General features: G+C 38.0%; 1 protein-coding gene across 1 annotated transcript in view; it reads left to right on the forward strand.

The window, feature by feature from the left end:
* LGR5 (leucine rich repeat containing G protein-coupled receptor 5) overlaps positions 1–24261 on the forward strand; it is a 96947-nt gene that overhangs the window by 45811 nt on the left and 26875 nt on the right. The window contains exons 3-4 of the mRNA XM_072879504.1: positions 13603–13674; positions 15270–15341. Of these exons, the coding sequence (XP_072735605.1) occupies positions 13603–13674; positions 15270–15341 (144 nt within the window). The remainder of the gene's footprint in view (positions 1–13602; positions 13675–15269; positions 15342–24261) is intronic.

The following is a 24261-nucleotide window of genomic DNA, read 5'->3' on the forward strand; positions in this document are numbered from 1 at the left end:
AAGCATTATTTCTCTTAATTCCCTCCCTTCCTTTACTTAATTCTCTTCTTTGGTTATCATTATCTGTATTGCTGTTGGTGCAACTTCCAAATAACATACAGATATGGACATAATATCCATATATTATGGATATTCATATATTATGGATGTATACATCTTCAGGAGAGATGTCACACACCAAGTGTTAACAGTATCAAGTGCGTATGAAGTGAATCATGCCACAAAGACCCTGCTTGTGAATTTTTGCCTCATGCTCATGTTTGCTTGTCCAGTCTCTGTCAACTGTAATAACCCTACTAAAAGCATCCAACCCAATGATTTCTCTCCAGCCATTAAAGAAAAGAAGAAAAACGAAAGTTTGGGCTTTTCTTGGAAGGAAATTCTAATACATTAAGCCAAGTTACCTTCACACTTTCATTTTACGGTCCAAAGTTAGATGACCCAAATAGTGAGACTTCTGTCACTGCTTGAGAAACTGTTCAGCAGTCTACTTCCTCTTCCTGATCAAGACCTTTGAAAGTGTTCTTACCTTATTCTTGTGTTGGGCCTACTTTTTCCACTGGAAATATTAAACCGTTATCCTTATAACCCTCTGTTCCAAATTAAGTAATTCCAGTCCTTCATTGCTGGTAGTACCAGAAAAATATTTATTTCTTTACTATGTTTTGTTTTACATATAGGCAGTCAGCTCCTCCATTTGTTTCACACAAGCCAATCATTTCCATTTCTCATTAATTGTGATGCTGTTTTGTGAAACCCTCCCAGCTTGTATTCACTTTCCAAATAAGCATAGAAAACTGAAGCCTTTGAAGAGGTGAGGCAACTGATTACCTCCTCTTAATGCAGATTCAAACCCATTGTGCTGAGAGATTCTTCGGTGTTCAGAGGCATGTAATACAATTCAGCCTAGTATTACATAGAAAAAGGTATAGACAATGGAAAGGGAACTGGCTATTCAATTTTGAAGTAGGGGGTAACAGCCATTGTAGTTCCCATGTTTCCCTGTGTTCGTTTCTGAGCAGTGATTGTACATATGAAAATTATTTTGCCCATTCAGGCATTGCCACATGATTTTTATTCGCAGCTTACCTGGGACTTCTGTGTTTTGTTTATGTGGCTTAGTTAAAGGGGAGTATTGCAAAATATAACTTGGCCCATAATGCAGACATTGTAAACATAAGATTTTATGAGACCTTTATACCAAAGCAAGGTTTCCATGAAATTAAAATGCATCTTAGAAATGTCTATCTGCTCTTTGAAATACAACAGGAGCTTAAAATGCATTTTGTAGGGTTTATTAGTGTTGAAAAAAGTGTTACTAATACCTTTATTAGAGGTCTGGTTGAAAAATCTGATAAAAGCTAATGATTGATCCACTGAGTTTTCGCTTAGATGTTATGTCCTAGATGCATGGTTTGGCACTACTGATAAGTCATTACCCCAAAAGAACTGAGTTTTTATTAAGACAGATAAACCAATTGTTTTGACTCCAAAGCAAGGATATATAAGCCAGGTCTGTTGAGCCAGTTCTGACCTTCTAGGCTGAATCTGATCCACTCTTCCAGCCCAGGTTAGACACCTCTGCAAGCAGCATTCTTGCAATCCTGATGATCATGCCTGGTATTTATCCTTAACCAAAGACTTCGATCACTGAAGTACAACATACTGAAACTATGCTGTATTTTTAAGGTGCATGTTCCTCTAAAAACTCTGGAAAACATTGTGGTACTTTGAAAACTGAACTGTTCTAGCTCCTAAAAAGTTTAGTTTTGAGCAAGGTCTTTTATTTGTGAAAATGATGGGCCTTTCAGGCCTAATTTTCTCTTAAAGTGCATATGATGGAACTCCCACCAAGAAAGAAATATGCTTCGGCTGCTTGATTATCAGCAAGTTGCTCTGCATGAACTTGTACAACACCATTAAGTCAAATTCTTCATTATAAATTCAAAATAACTGCAGATATTTATCAGTATGACTGAGTCCAAGACTCGATCTCATGTGGAGTATTTCTAGATGTATGTCATTCTACAATATGTGTAGAATGACCATATTAACAGAGCAGTAAGTTAGAGTAATGCATGAAACAAAGGTTTTTTAAAAAGTGTAAAGAAGTACCTAGGGTGGGACTCAAGAGTTTAAGAGGCAACTACATCTGAGTGTAGAAATATCATTTCGTGATTAGTAACACTTCAAAGCAGTGCCTGAAACTGTTTTATTTTATAAATTAATGTCTCTGTGAAGAGTGAGGAAGAAAGCCAATACTAATTTAAAACTATTTGAATCAGACCTAACTACAAATACCTCCAACTAGATGTATATCCACATATACATACATACGCATATGCATAAATATATGCACACACACCCACGCATGCACATACATAAGGCTTTTATTTTAATTTTAAACACGGGAACATTCCACAGATAAGCAAAACTGCAAGTGATTTTTAGTACATTGCTATTTTTCAGCAACTTAAAATAGGTGTTTTAGTAAAATATCAACAAAGGACTGTTTTATTACAATTATTTTACCTACAGACTAAGACAGTTCCAAATAACTTCCATTTCACAAAATCAAGCAACAAAGCCATCTTAATTAATTGCAACCTACATACGGGTGCAAGAAAGTTTACTGACACCCATGTTATTTCTTAAAATAACCTTGAAGGGAATTAAATATATGTACAAACTTTTTCAGATTGATCATGGTATTATTACAGCGGTTACTCAGGCAGAAGTGCCTTTAAAAGTGCATTTTACTATAATACTGAAGTGCAGAATTACAGCTACAATACAAAACAGACTTATTATGTGAATCTCGCCATGATTTGTATGGAAATCCCTTTACACTGCAGAAGTGGTCAAGAGGCCACTGTATACATGAAAATGAAGTCCTAAATTACCAGGCACAATCCATTACCATCTGTTCTTATTTATTGTTTTTCCTTTACTTCTCTCTCTCTGTTTACTCTTTCTTCCTACAAAGAGGTTTTCAAAGCTGTTAATGGGAATTAGGTGTTCTTTTCCCCACTGATTCTGAGCGGTGGGACTGAGCTCTCTGGTCACTTATGTCTTTGAAAACTGAGAGCATTAGCTCCTGGGGTCTTCTACAGTCTTTATTTTTGTGCTGGTGCAGGCACATTGTGGCTAGCACTGAAAACTGATTCTGTACTTTTTACTATTATGTAAGCTAGTAGAAAACATGAAAGTGCTGCAGCCATAGTCCAAAACTTTTTGGAGGAAGTGGGGGAATCTTGTAACTTACTTCAACAATCTTTGGGCAGGATGCTTAAATACTAAAATCTTTCCCAAAGTTTAATCTGCATAGACTTAAAAATCTCCAAGGCCAAAAAGTAAAAATACCTGCAACCAACACGCACAACAGAAGTAAAAATAGAGTATCATCTAGCGGTCTCAAACTGTCCACACATGCTTCCTTCCGATGTCACTTAAATACCAGAAATATCAGTTTTACAGTTCTTGCACAGCAGATTTTAGCGGAGCTGTTCCTGGTGGAAATTGCCTTGTGCCACCTCCATCAGCTAAAGTTTCAAGAACTCTCTCTGCTAAATGACTTACGATCCCATAGATAATTTCAGAGCTGCACGCAATCTAACACATAAATTGTGAATTTGATTTCTTCACATAAATTGTGAATTTGGTTTCTTCACTTCATACATGCATACATGTAGAGACAATGTGTTCAGACTATGCCACTGCATTCGATACATGGTGTTTGTCAGTGAGAGGTACCTGTCACCAGCCAGGCAAGTGGGCCATGGCACATTGTAAATTCTGTTGCTGTAAGACAGACTTTGTTGATAACTCAGGGCTGTGGCTCCCCAACTTTGCTTTAATACAGCCAGGGAGCCACTCAGAGTCCTGACAGAGGGAAGTGCACCGGTCATCTTGAAATTAACTATACGTTGCTAAAACAGTGAGAAGATGTTTATCTAGTTAATCAGCTGGAAGCAATTACGGTAGTTTTCTCCCTTAGTTTTTGCATACACAGTTAGTTTGATTTACTAGAAAAGAACAAACCCAAATGCAGAAGATTCCTCCTGTATGAGATAACAACTTGTAACCTTTACATTCACAAAACAAGGGCCCTGATGTTCTGGAGCTGTCACTGCCTTTGTTTCTGTCCCTTTGATGCCGCCAAAGCAAGTAACAACAAAGAACTCTCCCATGTGGATGTGTCAGCCTGGCACCCTCCAAACTGCCCTTTTTGCTGTCTTATCAAGAATGACAAGATGAGGAACAAAAAAAAGAGAAACAACAGAGCCAATGCCTTACTAAATTGGAGCTGCTTGCATTGCTTGTTGAATAGCTTGTGCTGACAGACAATTATTCTGGAAATGTTAACGCAAATTGCATGGAACAACCTTGACACTGGAACTACTGTGCATCTGTGGTGTAAAGGGGCAAAAGGGGAGAAGATGGGGGAATGAAGAAGATAAAAGAGAAGTGAAAATAGTAAGATATGCATGCAAGCGGAAACAATAAATGTCCTAGGTTGATATCCAAGAAACCTTGTCAGTGCTGCTGCGTTGCTCTTACTGAGCGCGTGTTGAAGTTTATTTTTGGCTTGTAGCTTGTAAATGCTTTCTGGAACTTGTAATTTATTATCCAGCAATATTCGTTAGGAACTAGTTTAGAATATCAAAAAAAGTCATAGGAAGAGCTTTTTGTGTTATGTGATCAATACAGATAGTGAAATTACACTTAATTAAACTACGGTGAAACGGTGCTTTATTAGACGTGCTATATATCTGTAGATCCTGAGGCAGGATTTTAATTTAAGTCTTACACATTCTGTGTGTACTGCAGTAGCAAGTAGGCAGAAATAATTTCCTTTTTTGTCAGTGGAAGTTCAGCTTGTTTGTAGACTGCTTGATTTCAGTGCAGTGGGCACTTCTGATACCAACACTGTTCAATTTTCCACTTGCTTAGGATTATGGGTAATGAATTCAGCCAATATCACATTTATATCTAATAGGTTCACAAGCACAGTAAAACCAACTTCTTCTCTCTAAGCTGTTTTTTTGAATTTCCAAACAGGAGTAGCAGTAATTTCTCCAGTAATTCTTTGGTGTTGGTTCATTGCACCCCTCAGAGAACAGTAGTAACCTCGAAACTTGGATCTACACAATTTATGTCCTTTGCCTATCATACAGGAATGACAAAACAGCTAACACATTTTTCATTATTGATAGTTTGATCATGGTGTGTTGTACTGCAGTACACTTCAGCCAATTCCTGTTATCAATGAGTATTATTATTATTAGTTCTTACCCTTTCTGGTGATGCTGGCACTACTGGGATAAAACCAAAATGAGCATCAGAAGTGTAAATGACACTTGGAAGACCCAGCCTAGGAAATGTAATGTATATGATCCACCATTTGTTGCTCCATCTTGCTGTGACATTTAAACACTGAGAAAGGAATTTTAACAAATTTAAGATTGTTCTGGGAGTAGTGATTTGATGACAGCATTCTTCAAACACAGAAGTGAAGTTATGTCTCTTATTGGTTGTATCCTTGGGATCTGCTCCTGGGAATCAGCGTGGGATTTCCTGGCTGATGTTGGAGTACCTCCCGACAGTTGGCCTTGCTGCAATCGGAAGGCAGGTACCTGGCTTGCCTGTTTAGCAGAAGGGTGCTGTTGGAGCCCTCTAGCACAGTGCTGCTTTCTGCAGCGCTGAGAGCAAAACAGCTTGTTCTCAGCACTGGCCATGGACAGCTTCATGACAGGAGAGATCAGTTGTCTTTAGCAGTTATTGGATCACACTCATGCCAGGTGTAGAAGGAGTCTCTGCCTTTTATAAAAGTGGAGAAAGAAATAGTATATTTTAGACCATATCCTTAACTGACAAAAATCTATGATCTGTTTTATCAAAGCCAGCTCAAGATCAAATACACACTGATTTCATTCCAACTGCTTGAGGTCAGTTGGATTTATTCCAGTTTACACCCTATGAGAATTTGGCACATGCATTTTAAAAGGCAATTAGGCCCTAAAGCAAGAGCAGACTGTGTTATATTTGAATTTCCAACTAAACTGTAAGTAGCGATAAATATAATATACAGCACAATTACAACTTGCACGCTCCCCTCCCCTTTTTTAAAGAAAGGAGAATATCTTTACATTTTATTCTTTGATCTCTCTGAGCATCAGATTTTTTAATATATCATTTGACTCACATTTCTTTTTATATTACTATAATGATTACAGTTTTAATTAACATGACAGATTGAAATATAAAAAGATAATTAAAATACAGAGTAACATTTAAATTCCTAGTCTAACAAAGTAACTCCTCAAAAACATTTTGAAATATATATGTTGATATAATCCATTAATTAATTAATAATTAACACAGTAATTAATCACCCATTAATTCATACATTTCTATTGCATTGGCCCAAGAATAATCACTAATAAATATCAAATTAAACTCTTATCTCAAAATTTTAGTTGACTATGGGTAAGTGCTTGATGAGTATCCAGATTGTCAAAGCTTGTTTGATGTAAGAAGCAAGCACATTTCGTGTTACCTATTTATAGATGTATATGTAAGCTGAAGAAAATTATGGGCATAGGAATATATAAATTATATACTGGGTATATATTTATATAGTTGGACTAAATATATGTGTAGTTGTGTGCTTGTGTATCTTTGATTAAGTTTGACAGGAAACAAAATTGAAGCAAAAGATTCAAGATCTGTAATTCGTCCTTTAACAGAAGCAATTTTTTATATCCACAACAAGCTGTTTTAGAAAAAGATTTGGAAATTTATGTTTTCCTGTTACACTTCTACATTGTTCCTCCACAAACAACCATTTCCTTTAATAGAAATGGAGATAATAGTTTTAGTATTGGTACTAGTGCTATTGGTACAACTCCTCACAGAAGAGGTAAATTACTGGCGAATATGATGCTGAGGTAGGATGCAAATGAGAGTCCTATTTTACTTGTGTCAGCACAGATTTTTCCACAGACATCAATGAGACTAAGATTTCACCACAGATCTTTATCAGTTATTCAGAACAACTATGGCAGTTGGAGAGGCAGATCAGGCTTTTAAGAAAGACGTTTCAAATTACAAAAGATAATTTCTTATCTGTACCCAGGGTATAAAAGACACAATCCACGATTACATGAATTTTAATGGTATTTTCTACATGGCATACTAGTGTTTTAGCACCAAATTCAGGAAGGTTAGTACCACATAGCAGCAGAACTGTCCCAACTCTTGGGGTTTTTCAATGTCTCAGGCCTTCTGTTCTTTCAATTTCTATTCACAAAAGCAAAGATTTTTTTCACCAGTCTCTAGGTTCTTCTATATAATTCCTTTTCAATTTTCTGTCTGGAGAGTTTGTTAGTTGTAGTATATAATATAGCAAATGAGGAATGAAACATCTGTTTTCCAAGAAAACAGGAAAATATAAAACTGACTGAATTGTGACATTATTGATGTTAACCTACTCATCTTTAAACATACATGTATGTATGTATGTATATATATAACCAAATTCATGGTAGCATTGTCTTAGCATGTGCAGTCTTTGCTGTCATTCCTTAAACAAAATCAGCAAACCAGTTAGGGAATGGAAGTAAGATGCAGAGTCAAAGGGACATCAAGGCAAGATAGTAGTTCACAGAATTATTTTTGTAGAAATCCCTCAGTATCTTTGCACAGTTGAAGGATGATTTCAGATTGCCCTCACATTCCATTTAGGATATTGCAGTACATGTGGACTGATTAAATATAATGCAACCCAAGTGATGCTATGATACATATTACCTAATCCATATTAAAGGGCATGCACTGGCACTAGTCTAGTAACATTGAGTCAGTCTGGTATTGCTATTGTAGTTTACTGGCATAATAATAAGACTCCCATATATTTATCATAAATTTGAGTGTAATGAAGTTCTACTTAACTGTATCTGTTCTGAAACAGATTTACAACAGATTTCACTGGATTTTTCACTTCTTAATAGTGGAGCTTGACTCCTTTTACACTGCTTATTCCTGTCATATGTTGAGCCACACCAAGATCCAGAGTGCCATCTGTTCTCCTACATTTCAGCACCTTGCAAGATTTGATCAGTAACTTGTTCCAGAAAATTCCATTGTGCTAATCCTGTTAGAACATGGCATGAGTATTAATTATGTAAATGTATGCTTTTTCCCAAGGAGACTATCTTCTTTTCATGTCCTTCATATAGGTTTGATAGTACTAGATTTTGAAATATACTTTACAGGTGCTTGTTCAGCATTTGCTGGACTAGATCTTACTCAAGCAAAGAAGAAAAGCAGCCACTATCCATATCATACTGTCACTGTCTGCTGCAGACAGTGAGGAGTAGCTAAGTTAGATTTGCCACAGCTTCTTTCCACAGTTAGTGGAGAGGTGCTTTCTTTATTAAATGCCACAGTTTGTTAGCTGTAGAGAGAAAACTTTTTAGTGTTTCAAGTTCACCTTTCATCCCAGAAGGCAATGAGGAGACACTTGGTACCAGGCAAGGCTTGTCCTGATGCAGAAAACATCCACACAGAAAGCAGTTTTGAGTTGTTGAAGAAAAATTGTTCTACTAGAAATGTAAAGCAAATAGTTGACTGTGCTCAGTCACAACTTCATGTTTATTTGCTTCTTTCTGATGAATGAAGTTTTTCTTTTCAGACACAAGCAACAATCGAAGGAAAACAAAAACAAGTTTCTGATCATTTTCAAAGCTTTCTGTGGGTATCTCATTAGTTGTGTTGTCTTTGGGAATGTCCTCCTGACTTGGTGACCACCATTTCTCAGAACTATGACACTGCAGGAGAAGTCAGAATACACCAAAGGGGTAAACAGATGGGGAACACTCAAAGGAGAGCCTAGACACATCTTTTCTTAGATCTGACCATAGGCCATGAACCTGACCTCCAGCACTGCAGCTATTCCAACACTGAGCAGAGATTGCCAGCTGGGCTGAACTGCGTCGAAAGATATTTTATAAATTGCTGCCATTTGAAAGGATGGAGGCAACATGCTTTTCTCTCAGCTCATTTATTTTACATCTTTTAGAAAGAAACATGCAGCAGTATAAAAACTTAGTCTATGCTTAAGCTAAAAGTATCCTGGTATCTTGACTCCAACAGTGGCAAGTAGCAGGTGCTGGGGGAAGCATGTGGTAACACTTCCCCATAAACTTTTCCAGCCTCCATTAATTTGCAAGATTTTATGAAGCAGCATAAGTAAAATTTAGTTCTAAAACAATATAGCTCCAAAAATATCATCCAAAGTCAGTAATGTTGTATACTTTTGATTACATTTTAATTAAAGAGATGTGATACATTTGAGCCTGAATGTACTTAACGAGGTATTTCTAAAATAATGTCAGAAATGCTGGAAATAAAAGAAATAGCTTTTAAAAATTGAAATTCGAAGTTGTTCAAACAACAGAAGCCAGCCATTTGGTTATGTAAGCACTATAAACAAGCTAGTTCATTCCTGCTCTCAGAAATCATTAACTAAATGCTGAACTATAGAGACAGATAGTATGTCCATCCTCATCTCTTCAGGCGAAGTGATATTTACCCATCCAGACTAAAATCACTACCCAAAGTCCATCCAAAGTTCAGTAAAATGCTGGGCAGCTTCCCTCAAATAATTTAGGGTAATGGAAAACAAAATCCCTGAAGTGGAGAAGAGTAAATCCTGATTGATACTTGATAGGTACTGTAGTGTCAACGAGGGGATTCATTTTCCCCTATGCCAAGACTGAAAATAGAAACACAGTAACAGCAGGAAAAACCTGCAAGAATAGCATTAAAAATGGTCAGGAACAAATAAGCCAAACTTAATGAGCTTTGCAGCATGCCTTAAAGAACTGGTGTGCTAACTTTCATCCAAGAATATTGAAAGAATTAGACAATGATCCCAGTGAATCATTTTTGCTGTTTTTTACTAAATACCACAATGCTGGGGAATTCCAAAGGGCTGGGAAGATGCTACTGTTGTGCCAGTGTTCAGAAGCGGTCTCATGGAGCATCTTGAGAATAGATAGGTGGTTTGCCTGAAGTCGGTTCCACAGAAAATCATGAAAAGGGTGTCATGAGAAAGAATTTAATATGGTGACTGAAGGTCAGACAACATCATTACATAGAAAATAATTGTTGCCAGATGTCTACCTGTTCTGACATTGTCAGTTTGCTTGGTGAGAGAACTACACAGACATACGTGTATTTTGGCATTTGTGATACATTTGATGTAGCCCTCTACTGAAATATGTAGGGCTATACATGATGAGCATGATCTTCTGCTGCATATGCTGCATCATATAAGATAGTATTAATCACTGTCTGCAAAATTAATGAGAGCTCTTTCCATACTGAAAAATATTCAAAGCAGAACTTCAAGAATGACCTGAGGTTTGAAAAACTCATGAGAAGTAAATGCAGAAGCTGTGTCTACCAAAAAGATTAATGTGTGGTTTCATCTGTCTAAAGTGTTTGTAACAGACATATTTAATAATTGAGAAGTTGTGATCTAAAAGGAAAAGAAGCAGAATATAAAACAAGGGTTGGAATCTGAAACCAAAAAAAAAAAGAAAAGAGGAAAAAATTACATCTCACTTTAACAGTGCAGGTAACTATCACTCAGAACAGCTCAGGAACATGGCTCAGCATCCCTTGCTTACAACTGTCTGTTGGCTTCAGATATTCCTCTAAAAGGTGTTGGAGCTGGGGCCACGCGGAGGGGTCAGGCTCTTGGGGTGGTATATTGTGGGTGGCCAGATGATCCAAATGGACCATACAGTCAGAATGACAACAGTTTACTCTGAAAAAATCTTCTCCTGAAGACAGTTTAACAGAAAACTTGGCCACAAAAGGAAACAGGGAAAAAAGTTACATGGAAAAGTTTTAGCCATCAGAGACTAGCTCAAATACAGCCCAATGCAGTACAGTCTCACTAAAACCATCCTGAATGTCAGTGAGATGTGTGGCATGTATATGTATAGGTGTGTCTCTGTGCTTAGGTATTTCTTTCTAAATATATTAGATATACATTACAGGTACCATAAAAATGTCTTTAAAATTATAACAGTCCATCTTCAAAAAATGCCAAACATTCAGGTTACCACAGAAAGCCATGGTGATGCTCTGAAGCTGGGAAAAGTAAGTATTACACATTGAAACAAAACTTTAAAGCTGCATAGTGTCCCAATTAAATTGCCACAGTCCTGCATTTGGAACGGGGAGGAGCATGCTTGGTAATTGCCAGAGTCCTTCTCCAGGAGCTCTTAAACAGGTCTGGTTTTCACAGCTAGCCCATTTTATGAAGAGTATTCCAGTTCAAACAGGAGGTATGAACATGTAGTGTGTTTGGCAGTTTGCAATTATGAAAATTGCTGCAACACAGCCACTCTTAAGAAGGGATGGTGGCCTGACAAAGCACCAGCTTGAGTCTTTAGACATGTGGGTTTAGTCCTCTGCTCTTTATCAAGCTTTCCATATGACACTCAAAGCGGTAACTTACAGCTGTAAGTGAAAACCTGTGCCTACTTTTTTTCCAGTAAAGTTTTGCAGACTCCTCACTTTCTGGTTCATGCCAGGCTCATGTCCAGACTCATGTCCAGACATGTCATTAAAATAACAGAGAAAAAGGGTGCTGTGGGGGTCAAGCAGTCTTTAGTCTTTCCAAAAAATTGTACCATAAACTGAGATCAGCATTACATAGGTCCTGAGCCTCTACTAGTCAGTGATCCACAAATGGCATTTACTTTCAAGGACCCAGTCTGGTGTGCCTAACCTAGCACACACCTTGATCCAGCAACAACCCAAAAGTCATTGCCATTTTTATTCAGAATGAAAGCTGAAGCTGGAGAAGCCCCTCATACGTCTGAAAAAAAATAAGCTCAGCCTGTGAGTGCCTCACCTTGGAGCACGAGTGAGCCAGGTTTGGTTCAGTCATCTGCCTGCAGGAATTCAGGTGCATGTGCCCAGTTCTCAGATGTCTGAACATCAGACTTCGGTGTACTCAAAGTGAGACAAGCTCAGCAGCTCTGCCTGAAGCTAAGCGCCTCTGCAGAGCACAATTAAATTCATTGAACAGAGAGAGGAAGAGCCACTTGCTCAGTTACAGGTCACATCGCTCAGCAGGTGTGTGTGTGTACAGGGAAGAGCCTTTTCCACAAACTGAAAAAGTCTTTGGAGCTGGGATCTGGAATCATGTTTTCTTTCTTTATGGCCCAATTTTTATTTTTATTTTCTGTATGAAAGAGATATGTAAAGAGCAGGTGTGCTCAGGACCCTGTAGTTAGCTGGGGGCAACTAAACTCCAAAGGAAGACAACATTTTAGGGGCAGTCAGTGCTGGATCTTTGGGACTGCAGTCATAAGCACCTGAGCTTTTCCATGAACAGTATTGGCAACTCTGGTGCCTACTTCAGTGCTGTAGGTTCCTCTCTGGCAGCTTGGTACCCAAGGCATTTTCTGGATCTAGTCCTGTGGTCTTTCCTAAGGGGCCAGAGGCCAAATCAAATGTCAACTCTGTTATCAAATCAGCTCGTCTATGGTAACTGTCTGCAATTTTGGTGTGCAATATCTTAGCTGATGGGAAATATCAGTTCCACTTGGCTTAACTTGGTCTGCAAATAGAAGAGGGTTACATCATATCAATCCGCATTTGTTGCCAGCTAAGAGCAGACACTGTGGCTGTACTGACACAGAGTAACTTGACTGGAATCTGACCCCTACTAGTCAGTTTTCCAGCTAGGGTACAGGTATCGTAGCACATTCACGCTGAACTGAGATGTCAGGAGGCTAAATGCAAGATGCTCTGGAGCTGCACTGATGGGGAACATAGAAATGCCATTATTTCACAACAAATACATGATGCACAAACCTTAGGCACAAACCGTACAGAATGCATTCTTTTTGTCAGAGTAACACGCTTTATAGAGGTATTTGCTGTACTTACCTAGGTCTGTAAAATACTTTCAGGCGTTCTGAGAAGGAAGATGCAATAGAAGTAGGGAAAAAAGCCTACAAATTTTAGCAAATACCGTTTATACCAACCTATTACACATCTGCTCACAGGAACAACTATGATTCCACCAGTACAGCAGTTTTATGTCTAGTTATTTTAAAATGAACTGTGGTCATTACTATGTGGATATTAGTGCAAATGAGTTAAATGTGCACAGACATCATACACGCACAATTCCAAAAGTGCATGCCTGTAAATCCAGTGATTCTAACTGCTGTCAGTATATCTGTATTTTAGTCGCTGAGATTGCTCTAATCCTTAAAAAGAACAATATGAAGAATTAGATGTGCATTCTAAACCATAAGCTAAATTTGCAATGAAATTGCATTTTTGTGTCTGCAGTCCAGCTCTCAGTAAATCAACTGTACAGTTAAGGGCTTCTCTTTTTTTTTTGGCTTTTAAAAGTGTATTAATGACAAAACAAGGCTCTTAAACTGCTGCCTCTGGCATCAGTCGCTCAAACATAGCTGTATTGCACTTTTTAACAACCAAATTAATTCCACATGAAAAGAAAAAGTATTCACTCTCTTTCTTTTCCTTTTTCAAACTTTGCAGACGTCTTGCAGGAAATGGCTTGACATACATTCCTAAGGGAGCATTTGCTGGCCTTTTCAGTCTTAAAGTGCTGTAAGTAAACTGTGTGTTGTTTGATATATTTCTGATTTCCTAAATGCTCCAGGGAACTAATTAACCAGTGAAGTTTTGATCAAGTAAATTACATATTTTGATCAGCTCATTTTGAACAATTCAACTGAAGTGAAGATACATATGAATATCATTAAATCTGTGGGTTTTCATATAGAAAATATCCTAAACACAAAGGTTGGAAAACATTAATGGCATTCTAAAAACAACTTGTTCATCAAGTAGATGTCTCTGTACAATATCAAAGGTAAAAATTGGTTTTGTTAATAGTTTCTTAAATGTCTCAAAAGTTCTGATTTCAAGTCTAAAACTCTTAGTGGGCTTTTCACGATCACACGAAACTGGGTGTAAATTGTCTTTTCCTTTCCTTGAGAGCCAGGGGGAAAACCGTTACTGTAGAACACTATGTAATTTAAAATGCAGTTTGTATTTGATATCTTGTTCTTTGCAATGTAATTAATGTAAGCTAAATTATAAAAAGTATGACAAAACCCTGTATTATTTGGAGTAATAAGACAGTACATATAGTTATTAAAATTATTAGCAGGCCACAGCTCACAATATTTATACTAGAGGGGATCTTTGCCTATGTAAAGTTCACAGAAACTGTATTATTAGCAAGAACTCCAGCCTCCTAGGCAGCGTCAAGCCAAGCCAGATGCTACTGTAAGAATATACAAAGCTCTACTGAAAAAATACATAAGTGGGAAGGAAGTATGAGGTTTCCCACTCCATCTACTCTTAAGTTGGCCAGCTGTAGCTCTTGTTGGCCTAAGGAGATTTAGTCCTGCCAAAAATGATTTCATTTACAGTGTCCCATCGAGTATGCCTCATTTTGAAGGCAGCATGTACTACTTCAGTTTTACCCACATTGAATCCTTTTATATATGTAGGAGTTGGTCCAAACAAGGATATTAGACCATATTCAAAGGGAGGAAAAGATTATTTTGGAATGAAAAGTGATTTTTCAGTCTTTGTCAGCTAAGTGATATATTTCAGAAAAGAGATTTGTCAGGTCATTGCTAGCAACCTTCCATTTGAAAAAATTTATTTCATTGGGAAAAATTCAGCAGTTTTTACAGAGATAAAATTTTATTCAAATCATAAACTCTTCATACAGTTAAAAGTTCTGTTTGCCATAGTAGCATTTTCCTGAGTAAGGATTTCAAGAGTCAATCCTTCACAGCTTTATCAGAATAAGAAAATGAAACACTTCAGAAGGAAAACAAAATCAGTACATGAGGATGACCATTTCAGAATCACTGGAGGCAATTAGGAGCTCAAGCCCTATTGAAAGCAAATTGGATTTATTCTTTTAACTTCCTCAGCTGCTTTGAAAATCCTGCTCAAGCTGATGCGTAGCTGTTAACAAAGCTAATATGCTACAGGTATTTGTTTGCTTTGAAGAGAACTGGCATTTGACAGGGGCAGGGGAACCGAGTATTTGTGTATCTTTCCTTTGTTTGTAATTTTGAAGTAGAACTAGTACAAAGGAGGTAAGCTTGGAAGAAAATTGAAAATAGAAAGAAATTATCTTTACTGTGTTGATTCTGGGTTTTGTGCTACTCAAAATGTAGGATGCTGCAGAATAACCAACTACGCCAGGTTCCTACTGAAGCACTCCAGAACTTGCGCAGCCTGCAGTCTCTGTGAGTATACTTGATAAATCAACTTGCAACCTTGCATGAACAATAATATATGATTACCTATTAATTACCTTTTAATATCACTTAATAATGTGATGAATCAACTTTTTCTTTTAACTCTCTTTGAGCTGCTTTTCAAGAGAATTGTACTCTCAATTAAACATCAAAAGTGACTGATTTCACTGCAGTAATTTCATGACATTGGCAGCTTCTTTGCAGCATTATAAACTGGTTCACTGTCTGAGAAGACACTCCTTGTCCTGCAATGCTTTCTGTCTGTTAAGAAGAATATGGTCCCTTAAGCACTGTTCTTTCCCATGGTTTCTTGTTAAGATTCTTTACAGGGGAAAAGAAAGAATCCCAAGTGACTCCCTTGGTTATTTTCATTTAGTGTAATTTTTTTCTTTTTAAGCAGTATGGAAAACACTATTAACTCTTGAAACAAAGTGTACTAGAGGATGCTTAATTATATTCTGTGCTTCAGGCAGGTCTCCGTATTTATAGTTCTTGACTGTGCCGTGCTGACTCAGTTCACTAGCTTCAGTTTTAACAGAACTCCTGCCAGAACTGCTAGACCAGGAGTGAGGATTGGCTGCTTCGTGGTATGAATGAAATTATTTTGATGTGCTTCTGCCCCATAACATAAGGATGGTTGTGCTAAAAGCTGACCTAGCCCAGTATCCAATCTTCAACAGCAGATGCCAAAGGAAAACTAGAAGGTCAGGCAAAGAATATAATAATACTCCTTTGGTAAACTGTCCCAGCTGCCGGAGGTTTGCACTCAGGGACTCACTGAGCGTATTGTGGCTTCTTTGAATTTAATAGCTCTTAAAGAATTTTCTTCTATGGGTTTGTACAATTGCTTTTTGAGCCAATGTAACACTCATGATTTTTTGTGGCAGCATAGCTGCTGATCGGCTAGCCCTGTGTAGCATGGTGAAGTACCTCCTGTTATTTATTTGGAACTTCGCAGCACATTTGATGTCCCCTAAGTGCAGCATCAGGAGAAAGTGAAAACAGCAGTTCCTTATTGATGTATGCCAGATTTTATAGACCTCTGTTGCATCTCCATTAGTCATGTTTTTCAGATGTAGGCTGTTAGGATTGTTTCTCATATGGGAGCTATTCCCTTCCTCTGGTCATCCTTGTCACTCTTACTGAACTTTTTTTCGGTTCTCATATATTTGATTTGAGATGAGTCAAGGAGGGATCAGACCTCCACAGCATGTTTAAAGTGTTTGCACACCATGGATTTATAGAGGGGAATTATGGATGCTTTTTTGTTCACTTTCCTACTGACTCCCCAAACTTTGTTTTGCTTAAATTTTTTAACCTTTACTGAACACTGAGCTGTTATTTTCATACTTATTACAACTGCGGGGCCTCTTTCTAGCATGTTAGTAGCTACTCAAGAGTTTGTCATGTAGAGTTTGAATTGCCTTTTCCATAAGTGCCTCACTTGACACCTATCTATACCGAAATTCATCTGCCATGTTCTTGTTCAGTCAATTGAGTATCATGAATTCCTTCTGCTGCACTTGCAGTTCACATTTTGCAACCACAAGGCCACTCTTGCTGTCTCAACGCAGGATGCAGTAAATAGAGTACGTTTCTGAATTATCCACAGAATTCCATTGTCACCTGATACAAAAAAAATGACTAAATTTTCTAAAGTATCTACTGATTTTGAATGTGCAGCATAAAATATCTAGATGATTGAAGATAGGCAGGCAGGTTCTTTGGACAGAGGAAGATGTCAGCTGACTCTTAGCTGTGCCTTAGTTGACCACCTTATATTTTCACAGAATTACTTTGAAATAAAATTATTTTCCTAAAAAGTTCCAAGATACAAATGCGGAAGTCAATCTGGAAGTTCATATAGCTATCACAAAAAGTGTTGCTACAGTGTGCACTGATCACCAACATCACTGGTAAAAGTCTAATGATGACAAGGATAGAGTGAGCATCTGTACCAAGCTGTCCAGTCTGGTGAGAGTTAAGATGTATTGGTTGAGAAATGTACTGTGTTGAACATGCTCTTCTTTTTTTGTGTATAAAGACGTTCCACCAGAAGGTTAACAACTTTTACATACATTCCATTCAGCCAAAATCTGAAGAACAGAATTAATGAAATGAATTGATTTTCAGAAAAATTATGTCATCTGTGTATAAATTACCACTACACAGACACACATTATACTGTATTAGCTCCCAGGTTCTTATATCCGTCTTGAACAACATTTACCTCCTTAATATACAAAGCATTCGTTAAGGTTTCTAAAGGTGAAACAGCCCTAAGAATTAATTATCTTATAATTGTTATTTGCTCAGTGCCTTTTTTCTTTATTGACCAGACACAGACTGAAATATCTCAGCCATATACTTTTGAGGTTACAGTTCTTTCCTTTGATCTTTGAAAAAGTTATGAGAAAATGCTGGTCTAGTGACTATATTATATTTTCTTTCTGCTAAACAAACAAAAAAATCTTGCTGAGATCACATCACTCTCTACACATTCTGGACCAAAACACGATAAGCCAAGCAAACAAGAGTTCCTTTCTTGCTCTGAAAGAGACTGTTGACTTTTCAGCACAGTTTCTAAACAAAATGACAGTCTCACTCAGGCTTTGTTGCACATATTTTTTTCCTTGAGTGAAGAAGTTGAAGAAGTAAACCAAACATAGTTTGTGCAGTCTATGTAAAGGACCGATATTTAGTGACAGAATTAAAACAGAGGAGCAATAGGAGTGGTCAGTGGAAACCTTTAGACAGCTGTGTAGCAGACCCAAGATGGAATGATACGGGTTTGTACAGAAAACCTACTATCACCTGAAAGACGATCACCAGCAAGAGAGACCTCTCTGAGGAAAAGAAAACTATGATTCTTTTGTTTGCTTAAACGGGGCTGTGCCTGTCAGATAAAGGTGTGCACAGATTCAGTTTCTTGTTTCATACAGTCTAGGAATTTTCTGTTCACAAGGTGGTTTTTGCATTGGTTTCTGATTTACAATAGGAATTATTTCTTGAAACCTTTGAAATAGCAGGAGTCTTTTCAAGAATGTAATTAAGAGGTTAAAAGCCTTCACAAAGGCAATTCCTCTAAGATAGCAACTTCTTGTATTTATTATGTTTAACTATGCAGGTGGCATGATTTCTGGAAGCCTCATTAACCCTTTGCTTTAGGTTAGTATAGATGTGAAAAACTGAAAACAGGTGACAGGACTCAAATCTCTGCCTTTTGTGGTTTTTCTCAAGAAAGGCAGTCATGTAAAGGGGCAAGCTATACTAACTGCCTTGCTACCTTAATCAATGAGAAGAGGATTATGTTAAAATCAGTTTTATATAAGTATACATATATAATTGTGTGTGTGTACATGCACAATATATGGGTATATATATGCACACACAAGTTTTCCATGTTCACTCATAATGCAAATTCATCACAAGTTTTTGCACAAGAAGGTATTTCTGGATGATATGCTCTCCTTATTATCTAGTTCCAGGCTCAAAAATTACAGCATAGGTATCAATATTGATAGATACATTAATTGACGTTAAATGGCCTGTGGCACACAGAACAAGAACTGATGTATTGCAGGAATGAGCAACAATTTCGTCCACTTTGTTGTCCCAAGTTGTAATATTGCTGGTATGCAGAATGGCGTGACAAGTTTGAGTGATAAATACTCATAGATTTCTTAAGGCTTGACCTACCTCTAGAATAGATCAGTCTTCTTCAGACAGCACACATTATTCAATAAATACTATAAAATGAGAAATGGGCACAAAAAATTAACCAAAAATCCCTAAGATTTGTGAATTTCATCTTCAACAGCAAAAATCTGTGAGAAAACCTTTATACTGTTGCCTCAAAACAAACAACTGTGTTTTTTACTGTCACTGAAGCAAAAAATAAGATTAAACAATATTAAAATCTTCTCCAATTTTATAAAAGACTTTATAGTTCAATAGTCAACAACAGCTACGTGCTACTTTGATTAATGAGTTCAGCTACCAGAGCTTGGACAATGATTGCGTAGGACTCCAGTTCCCTTTGTGGCGGGGGATTTAAGGAAGTAACCAGAACATGTTGATTTTGAGATGTGGTTTTGATCTCCAAGTTCAGCAGAAGGATACCTTCAACTTCTTATATGGGCTATAATTTTCCTCTGAAATCTGGTGTGAATACAAATTATCTGGATTACGAGTCCTTACCATTCAAATGGCATTTATTTCCATTAAGCCAAAAAGAGGAAAATATGTTCTCAGGTACCATGACTGAAAGGGACGAATACACAATCACTGATGTGTCACAACTTAGATCTTGGCAGCAGGGTTTGAAGTGTCATTTGAATGCTGTCTTCTCTGTTACTGACCTTGAGCAAACGTATTTCTTTAGAACCGACTACAAGCAGATGGTCTCTGGATTTTGTGTTTCCCACAGCATCAATATCTCCATTCTGCTTTTAAATCAAGAAGCCTTTCAGTGATTTTGAATATACCTGTATAGTCCAAAAATCTTTTGCATATGTATATTGATTTGTTTTTCAAATATCATTAATAATTAACAGCTTATTTTCTGTCCAACTTTTTTCATTTAATGTATGTATTTGTTTAAATAGGTATCTTTTTTTCTCTAGTGTAATTGTCTTGTCATTTCTAATTACATACCTTATGCACCAGAACTGGCATATAATTTAAGTATTTTTGAACAAGAAGGGATTGGTAAAGCAGGCAATGACATATCAATAATTTTTTTTTTTAGTTTTTCCTTGAGCACGTTAACACAAATATATTACTAGCAACCAATAAGCTGCAGATCTCCATTTGTGAAAATTGCTAAATAAAGGAGGAAAGCGTAATTGGCATTGCTGACAGAAAAGCAAAGCTTCTTCTATTCTTTTATTGGGACTATTGTAATACAACCCTTTGCAGTGAATACGACAGATAAAACTTCACTCCCTGTTTATTTTCTTGTTTAGACGTCATTGTTAATGAGCAGCTTTTACTGCTGCGTTGTCAGACACAGAAATAGTCAAAATCAAGAACAGAGTGGGTGCTGTCTCACTGCCCATGCCAAACAAGTCATGAAGGAAGTTTAAAAGCAAGAATTATTTACTGTATCACCTGCTTTCATTCCTGTAAAATTTAAAAGGACTTTTATTTTAATAGTAGAAAATAGGGCAGAATACAACATAGTCCGTCTTCCAAAGCAGTGCAAACTGTTGATAGAGGGGAAAAAATAAACCATCTTTTCTCTCTTGACAACCTGCAAAGTTGGAATTTAGTGAAGCAAATTAATTTGACTTTACAAGTAACAAGATAAGAAAATAGTATCAAGGAAATTTGTTTTAACTTTTCTAACAGAATTTGTAAATCACTTAAATTTTATTTTTAAGACATTTTGGTATTTGTGGAGCACCTGATGATGACACCGAGTTTTACATAAAAGATTATCTAGAAATCATCTCGGATGTTCTTAATAATTGCCTGGCTGGAACAGGTCAGCAAATGGATTTTTCATCTTATCCCTACTCCTCCAAATATTTGACATTTCAAGAGAAGTTTCCATTCTTAATCTGAACAAAGGGTTGAAGACTTTGAGGGCACAGAGGTCTGAAATGCTTCCACTTCAGGCTTGAAATTAAAAAGCCTTTTTTTCAGAAATGTTAACTTTAAACACTTTTTTCTGGTTTGATGCTTGCATTAATAATCCTGATTTTTAGCTAAAGGACGAAACAACTTCCATGAAATCACATTCTCCCAAGAGAGCTGTTTTCATGAAAAGACAGGAGCTTTAGTTATAGTTTTCCATGTCACACCCCATGATAATGAAGCCTACAGAAGGCATTATCCTTCTTAGGAAACTCAGTACCTCAACAGGTACCCACAAACTCCCCAAGGAGGAATTTCCCCCAGTTTAAATCAAGGTTGTGTGTACCCATGCAGGTGTCTGTACACATACTCAAAGATGTCTCAAAACTCACCATTGCAGTCTCCTCATTTTATTGCATATCTTAACCGTCCAAGCTACTAGAGCCCTGGGGCACGCTAGATAACAGAAGAGTGACTGAAACATGGAGCACTAGTACAATATCAGACCACCCCTCTCAGTCACAGACACTTTTCTGGTTTGATAAGCAGCTGGGAGGAAGATAGAGGTGCAAGGTTCCCTAAATGCATGTGCTACTCTTTCATTGGGGTGCAGTCCCTAACTCAACCAGCTGTAGGGCCAGTTGCTTTCAAAGTGGGGGGCAAATAGGCTGAACTAGATCAGCAATTCCACGCCACTGGGTGATGTTTTCTTTCATCCAGTAGAAGCTACTAGGCATCTGACTCTTTTCTGTCTTCTGAGCAATCTCAGAAGAGGGGGATTTTTATCACATTTGTAAGGGACAGACAAATTTCTCAACCTCAGAACTGCTAGCCAAAAATCATCCTGCATGGCTGAAGCCCAGCAGAACGTACACTGTATGTGGGAGGAAGACAAGAAGCCGCTGTTGGAGTGGTTAGTAGTGTGGGGGCTCACACTAGATTTCCGAGGAGATCCTCCTGGGCACCATACAGCCACAGACTGTTGCTACAGCCAGCCTAGCAAAGCAAACAGTGCTTTAGAGTGCTCCCAGGCACCGGCCATGACCATCTGTCCTGCTGCACTGTTAACAGGGTCCTTGGCACACTTTTGGCCCATGCCAACTAACATTTGCCTGAACTGTTCCCTGGGGCCATCTGGCAGTTCGCACACCCCTGGGACCATCCCCAGTAGCCGCTCTGCATACAGCCACCTTGTTTGGGAGGCTAGGAGAGGTCACGAGCGTAGCGTGGGCCACTCCGAGCCAGTTGGCTGCAGGACCTGGGAGCATTCCCAGCCACACCAAATGTGCTGGTCTAGCTGTGGAATCCTGATCTGAGTCTGCAGCCAGATTCTTAGGATAACCCAACAGCTACTGCTGGCCCCCACTTTTACCCACCTGTGGGGATTGAGGGTACCCAGTATCAGAGCCAATCTTTGTATAAAAACAGCATTGCAACTGGCTGTTTGTGCTTTATGCAGTGGGCTAGCATCCTGGCCCACCATCTTGAATGCAGGTTTACCAAAACACCTGAGCAGCATGTTTGGCTATGAAGAGAAATGCTAAGGATTGAAACTCTCAGAGCAGCAGAGACCTCCCCTTGTTAAAGTGAGCAGTGGGACAGAAACAAATGCTTCTAAACTGTGACTTGTGACTTTTCTTTTTTGGTCTTGCTGTTGCCACACAGGGTTCTCTGTATCAGTCCTGTAAAAGCTCATACCAGGGCAGAGCTGAGAGTGAGCTGTGGGAACTGCTGTGCTGGTGTGTTGTGATTAAGCTTTTACAATAGTCCTAGCATTTTCCCCTGTGGACTGAAGGGGATATCCTGCGTAAAGGCCATGTTTTTCAAACATGGTTCACAATAGCCAGCTATATTTTCATTACATATACTTTTCAGAGCCAGTTTTGATGTTGCTTGCCATTACTTACATGGGGCTTTAACCCAACTCCTGTGAACAAACCCTTGAGAGGGTCCATGTCACCACACACTAGCAAAGATGGTGGGGCTGCAGGTAACTCCCTCCTGCCTGTTATACCCTCCCCAGACAGGCCAGGCCCTGTCCCCAACCTCTGTCCATTATTGTTCCGTACCTTGTGGAGAGGCTTGTCTGTGGCTCCCTTCATAACAGAGCCAGGTCAGGAAAGGAGCAAGGTGGTAGGAAAGGGAGGAGCACACCCCCTATTTAATCTGCCGTGTGCTCTCACTTCTCTGCCTCCCCTGCCTGTTACATATAGCCCCTTTTCATTTGGTTTTACCTCTCCTATTTTAAACTTAAATGTCAGAAGAAATATTTTGTCCTTGACTTCTTTATCTGTCTTTGTGGCTTTGCTCTTCTCCAATCCCTTTGTTGTATTCAGGCTCTTATCCATTGCAAGAAGAGGCAATCCATGTAATAGCTATTTATTTCAGAGGGGAGAATGACCCGGGAGAAGTCTCCTTCCTGATCCCATATCTAGCATTTGATTTAACCCTGAATGAATGAGCAAGACACGCCAACAAGACATCAAGGAATTTTTTGATCACAGGGTACATCCAGGTTGTAGCTGGGCTTGGTCTTGAGAGAAGACTCAGAAAGAAGAAAAATATATATATTCCCTTAGAAACCTACCAGTGGCATAAAACTAAGTATCCAGTCATATTGAATTGATTAAAAAATGCAAATCAAATATTTTTCAAACAACTACCTTCACTCATTCCAGAGCACCAATAAATGAGTCCTGTTTACAATTCTATATGAATAATATCTTTTCATAATTTATGCACATGGTTGTAGCATTCACAGTATGTCACAGGAAACACCAGTGGGATACAGTCCACATAGCTCAAGCATTTACTTTGAAAGGTTTGGACATTTTAAGTGAGCTCATGGTGAATTTCATACTGGCTGCTTTATTTACATGCTGCCTATCAGAAGAGATCAAGCATTTCTGTTTCCCTTGAATTGGCTCTCTCTGGAATATAATAGCAGCTTTCAAACTCACCACATGTTATCTATATATTTTCAATTATAAATAGGGTCATGTTTGTGAGTTAATGGGTTTAGTTCTGGAAGTGCCAAAACTTTGATCAACACATGTAAAACAATTGGCTGAAAACGGCGATTTTGATCAATGCTTTATACATCAGTGTGCATTACCTACAGTATGATAGGAAACATAACCACTGCTGAAACCTTTTAATATCTGCAAGAGGGAAAACTGTACTTGGAAATTTTAAAAAGGTTAGATAACAAAAGAGCGCTTGAGGCAGTACTTCTTACAAGCACTTGCAGGATACATAATCCAGTTATAGGACCTGCAGCACAAATCATCGTAGCTTCTTGATTTCTTCCAAAGTTTATTTAAACAAT

The sequence above is a fragment of the Ciconia boyciana genome, chromosome 1, assembly GCF_034638445.1.
Source record: "Ciconia boyciana chromosome 1, ASM3463844v1, whole genome shotgun sequence".
NCBI lineage: Eukaryota > Metazoa > Chordata > Aves > Ciconiiformes > Ciconiidae > Ciconia > Ciconia boyciana.